Source organism: Salmo salar, chromosome 11 (genome assembly GCF_965601325.2).
Source record: "Salmo salar chromosome 11, fSalSal1, whole genome shotgun sequence".
Classification (NCBI taxonomy): Eukaryota; Metazoa; Chordata; class Actinopteri; order Salmoniformes; family Salmonidae; genus Salmo; species Salmo salar.
Window position 1 is genome coordinate 95,586,865 of NC_138301.1, and position 8,648 is coordinate 95,595,512.

Sequence of the window (8,648 nt, forward strand, 5' to 3'; positions counted from 1 at the left end):
GTGTTCACACTTTTTGCAAGCGTGGTCTCTTAACTCTAGGAGGGGGAGTGGAGAACGTCAAATTTATTTTGGAGTTGGTTTTACTCTTCTCTCCATGTTTTATTGGAGGGGCCTGTGCTGTCTTCATTTTGGGGAGTGGGGATTGGTTGCAGGGGCTAGTGATGGCTCCTTGTGCTGCTCCACCTCTATCCGAGTTAAAACGTACATGTATAAATTGAAGGAGCTGTGCTAACATTTTAAATGCGTTCTTGCATGTGTATGATTAAGATGTTGACATTTTGATTTCAATGACGATAACATGCTCTAGACAGAAATACATTATACATAACCTGTTGTTCTGCTTGCCTCATTCGTCACATTGTCCAATCACACTTCCACCAATACTGCATGTAGAAATGCAAGTGAAGTAAAAACACAGGACATTGTTTCAAGTAGCAAATTGCTTTGTATTTTAATGTTACATTGCACCACGGTTACAGGGAGGAACAAATGAGGAAAAGAAGAGTTTATTTACAAAGGAGAGCAAAATTAGTCAAAATGTTGAGGTGGCTCGGATCCAACAAAAGTAGTGGCATGATTTTTTATGGGAAGAATAAAACAAGGAGTCAACATTGAAATAAAGGCAGCTTGTGGTTGATGGCATCGCAGTCAGACGGGGCAAAGGTACATTTAACTGAAAACAAATCATTATTTCAACGAGAAGTAGAACAAATAACACGTCTTAGTCACCCCCTGACTACACAGTGGAATTTCATTGGTTTGTTAAGTAATAATTCAATGGTCATTCCTCGTAAGACATCAATACGTGCCGTCCAACTCCAGAAGGCGTTAGTGAAAGGTGTAGCGTATGTTGGAGACAGTGTTCAGTATGGAATATGACTGCATGAAGGCAGTATTTGTAAGGCCATATTGTTTAGTTTGGCTTTGGGGAATTCTACTGATAGTGTTAAGGCACTTTATTCAGATGCAAAATGTTCCCAGGTGGTCTTTCCTCTATGGCACAATACTGACAGTCACACTTTACCATTCCCATCAGAGATCGGCAGCAAGCTAAAGGGAAAAAGGTACAGTAGATGAAGTGGCTACCAAAAGGTGTAGAGACAATGTGCACTTCTCATTGTAAACCACTGACAGTAAAGGAAAGAATGTGACATGCGTTTTGTCTATAGTGTCATAAAAAAAGAATTGACAATGATTGATGAAAGTCACGTGATGCAGAATTGGGGCCACATTTTAGTTGCATTCATAGTTAAGGCTTTCGACATAAGGAAAAACGAACTTCTGAATTTTGATTCTCAACACCGTAACTAGTGTTTGAAGTGTTCTCCGACCTCCTGTAAAGCTGCATAAAGTCTTCCTCTGAGGTGTGCATCATGCTTAAACCGTCCAGTGGCACTAACATGTCCTGCCCTCCACCTCAACGTGAGTTCAGCATGCCCACGGTAGAGGAGACACGGCCATGGAACATTACATGCAGTGGGAGAGGGGGAGGTTAGGTTCATTAAGTTTCAGCTTTTTATCCCAGTCAATGTGGCCTTTCTGCTACCTCTGAACGATGTCACTGATCTCTTTGACAGACGAGAGCAGCTTGCTGAAGTCCTGCTGTGCTCCGCTGGCGCCCCCGGTGGCAGCAGGGCAGATCTGCAGCTCGCGCAGACTGCTCTCCAGCTTGTTGATGGCCTCGCGGAAGGCAAACTTGTTCCTCATCTGCTGGATGGAGTCCACGTAGCTGACGCAGTACTTGGACAGGTTCTTGCCCGCCTCTAGCACGGCGCTGTGGCTGCCTGTCTGCTCAGAGTTGCGTCCGATGGCGGTGCGCAGCAGCTCCGTGCCCTCCAGGACCATCTCCCTGGTGATAGCCGAGTTGGGTTGGCGCTCCGGGAGCGCACGTGTCTTCCTCAGGGAGCGGCGGGTGTTCATCAAGGGGATAAAGGCTGTGGGAGAGGCCTGGTCTCCTGGGGAGTTGAGGGAGGAGAAGCCCAGGGGGCTGGAGGTAGAGCCAGACACTGAAGAGGAGGAGGTCTTTAATGGCTGTGGTTTGGAGGAGGTGTTGAGGTTAAGTTTCTTGTGGGCCTCCAGGGGAGACCGGACTTGGTCACTGAAGCTAGATGGGTAGTGGGGGTCTGAGGCCTTGGCATCTGTGGGTGAGGGGAGCTCGTGAGTGGGGCTGCGGGAGATCTTGGCACTGGAGGGTGGGGGTGGAGGGGGAGCAGGTTTGGTCTTCTGGAACTTGCCTCTCTCCCTGGGGCCGGAGGAGTCCAGGTTGGGTTTGTGGCGGCGGGCCCTGCACTCATCCCCGGCTGCCCCCAAAGCAGGGAACACGTTGGGCTTGAGCAGCTCGGCCTGCAGGGCGCTGGTCTTGGAGCTGTCCACCCCCAACCCTAGAAGCCTTCTGCCAAGCTTGGGCGTCAGGAGGCTGGGCTCAGCGTCCTTAAACACCTCGTCTGACATGTCCTCTGTCTTCTTGGGCAGGCGGGGCGGGGGCGTCAGGGTGCCCATGCGAGGGGCGCTGATCTCTGGCTTCTCGTTGGCCCTCTTGCGTGGCAGGGCGGGCTTGCTCCTAAAGGTGCCCGAGTCAAAGTGGCCTTTGTGCAGGTCACGTGGCAGCGTGACTGACTTCCACTCAGTGCGCTCTGAGCCCGGGGGCATGCTAGAGGCCGAGGAGGAGCGCAGGAAACGCTTGGAGTTAGAGACTATATCCTCCTCATTGGGTGGGGTGGTGGCTGTTTTACCCACTACACTGGGCACCACCGGCGTACCTTTCTTCCTGGCATGATGCAGGGGGAACAGGGGGCCTGGGTAGGTGGGGCCCCCGTTGGTAATACCCCCTACCCCATTGTTGTTAGCACTCGGGAACTTGCTGGGGTCGATGGTATGTGTAACACTGAAGGCTGAGGAGACGTTGTTGAAGTCGTCTCGGGGGTCGGGCGCTAGCCCCAGTCTCTCCGCATGTCCGTCCATGTCCCTGAAAGAGCTGCTGCGTTTGGGCGGGGCGGGCGCAGTCTTCTTCTTCTTCTTGATGAGGTTGAAGAGGCTGTTGCGGGACTTGTCCTTGTCTTTGGGCAGGAGGCGGTCGTCCTCGTTCAGGTTGCTGTCCAGGAACGGACGCTCTTTCCTTGGGAGCATGGGGGACACGGCCACCTCCGGCTCCACGGCGTCTGGGTGAACACACACATATGCAAATCATCAGTTGTTTGAGCAACACTCACAGACATTTTTCGGGAAAACACTGTAGCATTAAAAATATATTATAACATTGTCCCAATGGCATCTGTTTAAATATGGGTTGCATCCACTTTAGGGTGCAGTGTATTCAGATGAGGGGTAGGTAAAGGTAGGCAAGTCTCACCAGGGCTGTCTCCATCTCTGTCCACATTCCTACGGAGGGTCCTGGTCTTGGTGGGCAGCTGTGGAGCCTGTTGGATGGGGCCCAGTGTCACCTTCTTCCCTTTCTTCCCCAGCTCCTTCTCCACCTCTGTCACATGATACACAAACAAGCATCAGAGACTGTGTATTAACCTACTACTTACTGATGTACAGCAACTGGAAAACATATGGTAATGACCCAAATCTCTCGGTCCAATTTTTTTGCAACTAGCATAAAACCTACAGCTAATGCCTCAAATTAAAGTTGTAGTTGCTGTCTTAAATTAAGCTATAACGTGTGTAATTGTGACAGGAGACGGGTGTTCTCACCGTCAGAGATGCTGGATTCCTGAAACATGGTCTCAAATGCCTGGTGGGTCTCTGCAAAGGAGGGCCGTTCCGCAGGGTTCCACTTCCAGCCTGGGAGAGGAGAGAACAGGAAATTGGTCATGTCTAGAAGGGATACAGCTATTGTTAAATTAAGTCAAAAGTCTATATATTTTTTGGCATTTTAGCTAACCCTAACCTAATTATCCCAACCTATTGCGTAAATTCTCCTAACCTATGAAAAGTCAATTTTTACTAAAGCTGTATCCCTTCAAGACAAATCCCAGGAAATTAGTTTTGGTACTAGTCAATGATTTCATTCCAGTAGACATTACAAACAAAAAAAATGAAGTACTGACTGGCTAAGCCAGGCTGTGCTAATCAGCCATAGTCCGGAGAAAACTGAGTGAACAAAACATTAGGAACACCTTCCTAATATTGTGTTGCACTGCACCCCATTTTGCAGTGGATTTAACAAGTGACATAAATAAGGGATCATAGCTTTCACCTGGACAGTCTAAATGGAAAGAGCAGGTGTTCCTAATGTTTTGTACACTCAGTGTATGCATACTCACAGGCCCTCATGAGCTGGTAGACCTTCTCTGGGCAGCCCTCCGGCCGGTCCATACGGTAGTCCTTCTCTAGGAGCTCATACACCTGGGAGAGGTCTATGCCAGGGTACGGAGACATCCCATAGGTGGCGATCTCCCATAGCAACACTCCGAACGCTGGGAGTTTGGGATGAAGTACAGCGATGAGTCAATTTTCATGCCAAAACAGGACTATTCATGACATTGTAATCATAATGATAAACACTGAAAAAATATATAAATAAATATAACAATTTGCACGATTTTACTGAGTTAAAGTTCATAGAAGGAAATCAGTCAATTGAAATAAATGAATTAGGCCTAGAGTTGATCAGGCTGTTGATTGTGGCCTGTTGTCCCACTCCTCTTCAATGGCTGTGCGAAGTCGCTGGATATTGGGGGGAACACACGTTGATCCAGAGCATCCCAAACATGCTCAACGGGTGACATGACTGGTGAGTAATGCAGGCCTTGGAAGAACTGGGACATTTTCAGCTTCCAGGAATTGTGTACAGAACCTTGCAACATGGGGCCGTGCATCATCATGCTGAAATATGAGGTAATGGCGGAGGATGAATGCCACGAGAATGGGCCTTAGGATCTCATCACGGTATCTCTGCATTCATAAATTGCCATCGATAAAATGCAATCGTGTCGTTTGTCTGTAGCTTAATGCCTGCCCTCACCATATGGAGCACTCTGTTCACAATGTTGACGTCAGCGAACTGCTCACCCACACGATGCCAAACAAGCCGTCTGTCGTCAGCCCGGTACAGTTGAAACCAGAATTCATCCATGAAGAGCACACGTGCTACTGTGCATCAAAGGTGAGCATTTGCCCACTGAAGTTGGTGAAGACCCTTGTGAGGACAACGAGCACGCAGTTGAACTTCCCTGAGACGGCTTCTGATAGTTTGTGCAGACATTTTTTGGTTGTGCAAACCCAGTTTCATCAGCTGTCCGGGTGGCTGGTCTCAGATGATCCCATAGGTGAAGAAGTTGAATGTGGAGGTCCTGGGCTGGCATGGTTACACGTGGTCTGTGGTTGTAAGGCCGGTTGGACGTACTGCCAAATTCTCTAAAATGCCGTTGGAGGCGGCTTATGGAAGAGAAATGAACATTCAATTCTCTGGCAACAGCTCGGGTGGACATTCCTGCAGTCAGCATGCCAATTGCACGCTCCCTCAAAACTTCAGACATCTGTGGCATTGTGTTGTGACAAAACGGCACATTTTATTGTCCCCAGCACAAAGTGCACCTGTGTAATGATCATGCTGTTTAATCAGCTTCTTGATATGTCACGCCTGTCAGGTGGATGGATTATATTGGCAAAGGAGAAATGCTCACTAACAAAGATGTAAACAAATTTGAGCACAACATTTTAGAGAAATAAGCTTTTTGTGCGTATGGAATTTTTATGGAATCTTTTATTTCACTTTACATGTTGCATTTATATTTTTGTTCAGTATAAGGAATTCTAAATATCAGAAATACATTTGTCTTTGAATTACTGTCTCATCTCCAAACTCACCCCAGACGTCAGATTTGATGGAGAACTTGTTGTAGGCCAGGCTCTCCGGGGCGGTCCACTTGATGGGGAACTTGGCCCCAGCGTGGGCCGTGTACGTGTCCCCCGTCATCAGCCTGCTCAGCCCAAAGTCTGCCACCTTCACCAGGTGGTTCTCCCCTACCAGACAGTTACGGGCTGCCAGGTCCCTGGAGCACAGAGAGGACATGGCGTCAAAGGCAGAACTATGTATTTGTTTTGGATGGCAATCTCTTATAATATCCATGTCTTGAAGAGTTGGCGTTGCGTGCACACTTGAGCAAGCAGGGGAGTCTCGACAAGCTTGAAAATTAACGGGAGGACATAAATCATATCACCTTCTAGGCCATCATAAAACATGCTGGGGCAAAGTCAATCTCACAGCAATAGCACACATACAGTGCATTTGGAAAAGTATTCAGACCCCTTGACTTTTTCCACTTTGTTATGTTACAGCCTTATTCTAAAATGGATTAAATAAATACACAATAATCCATAAAGACTAAGTGAAAACAGGTTTTTAGAAATATTTGCAAATTTCTTAACAAAAAATGTAAATATCTTAATTACATAAGTATTCAGACCATTTGCTATGAGACTAGAAATTGAGCTCAGGTGCATCCTGTTTCCCTTGACGTTTCTACAACTTAATTGGAGTGCACCTGAGTAAATTCAATTGGTTGGACATGATTTGGAAAGGTACACACTGGTCTATATAAGGTCCCACAGTTGACAGTGCATGTCTGAGCAAAAACAAGCCATGAGGTTGAAGGAACTGTCCGTAGAGCTCCGAGACAGGATTGTGTCGAGGCACAGATCTGGGGAATGGTACCAAAAAATGTCTCAGCATTGAAGGTCCCCAAGTACACAGTGGTCCCCATACTTCTGAAATGGAAGAAATTTGGAACCACCAAGACTCTTCCTAGAGCTGGCCGCCCGGCCAAACTGAGCAATCAGGCCTTGGTCAGGGAGGTGACCAGCAACCCGATGGTCACTCTGACAGAGCTTTAGAGTTCCTCTGTAGAGATGGGAGAACCTTCCAGAAGGACAACCATCTCTGCAGCACTCCACCAATCAGGCCTTTATGGTATAGTGGCCAGCTAGAAGCCACTCCTCAGTAAAAGACACATGACAGCCCACTTGGAGTTTGAGAAAAGGCACCTAAAGACTCTCAGACCATGAGAAACAAGATTCTCTGGTCTGATGAAACCAAGATTCAACTCTTTGGCCTTAATGACAAGGATCACGTCTTGAGGAAACCTGGCACCATCCCTACGGTGAAGTATGTTGGTGGCAGCATCATGCTGTGGGGATGTTTTCAGCAGTAGGGACTGGGAGACTAGTCAGGATCGAGGGAAAGATGAACGGCGCAAAGTACAGAGAGATCCTTGATGAAAACCTGCTCCAGAACGCTCAGGACCTCAGACTGGGGAGAAGGTTCACCTTCCAACAGGACGACGAGCCTAAGCACACAGCCAAGACAACGCAGGAGTGGCTTCGGGACAAGTCTCTGAATGTCCTTGAGTGGCCCAGCCAGAGCCCACTTGAACCCGATCAAACATCTCTGGAGAGACCTGAAAATAACCGTGCAGCGACGCTCCCCATCCAACCTGACAGAGCTTGAGAGGATCTGCAGAGAAGAATGGGAGAAACTCCCCAAATACAGGTGTTCCAAGCTTGTAGCATCATACCCAAGAAGACTCGAGGCTGTAATCGCTGCCAAAGGTGCTTCAACAAATTACTGAGTAAAGGGTCTGAATACTTATGTAAATGTGATCAGTAAAAAAAAAAAAAAAAAGAATTGCAACAAAAAACAACTGATTTTGCTTTGTCATTATGGGTTATTGTGTGCAGATTGAGGAGTCTCCCTGTGGCTCAGTTGGTAGAGCATGGTGTTTGCAATGCCAGGGTTGTGGGTTCGATTCCCACGGGGGGCCAGTACAAAAAAATAAAAAAATAACAAAATTAAAATAAACAAAATGCATGAAATGAAATCTATGCATTCACTACTGTAAGTCGCTCTGGATAAGAGCGTCTGCTAAATGACTAAAATGTAAATGTAAAATGTGAGTAAAAAAAACGATTTAATCAATTTTAGAACAACGTAAGAAAATGTGGAAAAAGTCAAGGGGTCTAAATACTTTCCGAATACACTGTATAATATCTTTGTCTGGGGAGAAGAGGACAGGTGAGTGAAGAAGGGTAAGAAATGGGAAGAGAGAGTGTGTCATGTCTCACCTGTGGATAAAGTTCTTCCTCTCCAGGTACTCCATGGCGGAGGAGATCTGCGTGGCCATGTGGAGCAGCACCACAGCATTCACCTCCTCCCTGTTACACTCCCTCAGGTAGTCCAGCAGGTTGCCATGGGTCATGAACTCTGTGATGATGTAGAACGGGGGCTCCCGCGTGCACACGCCTGACAGAGAGAGGGACAACGGTAGTTACAGCACTGACAATGGCAGTACAGAGTGGCTTTTCAGGAAGAGACAATTATAGGACATCTGCAACTGAAAAGTGTTGTTCCACAGTAACTCACCCAGTAGCTGTACCAGGTTGGGGTGTTTGATCTCCTTCATGACAGCAGCCTCCTTTAGGAACTCCTCCACCTCCATGGTGTCCTCCTGAGTGGGTGAGAACAGGACTAGACGGTCAACCACACACATCAGGAGAAAATGCCTTCAAACGGATAGCGACATCTAGACTATAGTCCATCGTTACATGTTTCCAACATGGAACTACCTCTAGAAGCTTTAGTGTGTTTGCTCAGCAGATGTCTCTGTTCTACACCTATGTGGTATACTCAGCACGGTTACAAGGCT

General features: G+C 47.4%; 1 protein-coding gene across 2 annotated transcripts in view; it reads right to left on the minus strand.

Annotated features, from left to right (window-relative positions):
- Window positions 1–422: 422 nt before the first annotated feature.
- The window catches only part of LOC106563284 (tyrosine-protein kinase ABL1), a 53,610-nt gene continuing 45,384 nt past the window's right edge, over window positions 423–8,648 (minus strand). For both annotated transcript variants that reach the window (XM_014128749.3, XM_014128750.3), the window contains exons 5-11: window positions 8,366–8,450; window positions 8,068–8,245; window positions 5,815–5,999; window positions 4,269–4,421; window positions 3,697–3,786; window positions 3,350–3,475; window positions 423–3,158 (exon numbers count right to left, since the gene is read on the minus strand). In XM_014128749.3, coding sequence (XP_013984224.1) covers window positions 1,543–3,158; window positions 3,350–3,475; window positions 3,697–3,786; window positions 4,269–4,421; window positions 5,815–5,999; window positions 8,068–8,245; window positions 8,366–8,450 — 2,433 coding nt within the window. In that variant the 3' untranslated portion in view covers window positions 423–1,542. The remainder of the gene's footprint in view (window positions 3,159–3,349; window positions 3,476–3,696; window positions 3,787–4,268; window positions 4,422–5,814; window positions 6,000–8,067; window positions 8,246–8,365; window positions 8,451–8,648) is intronic.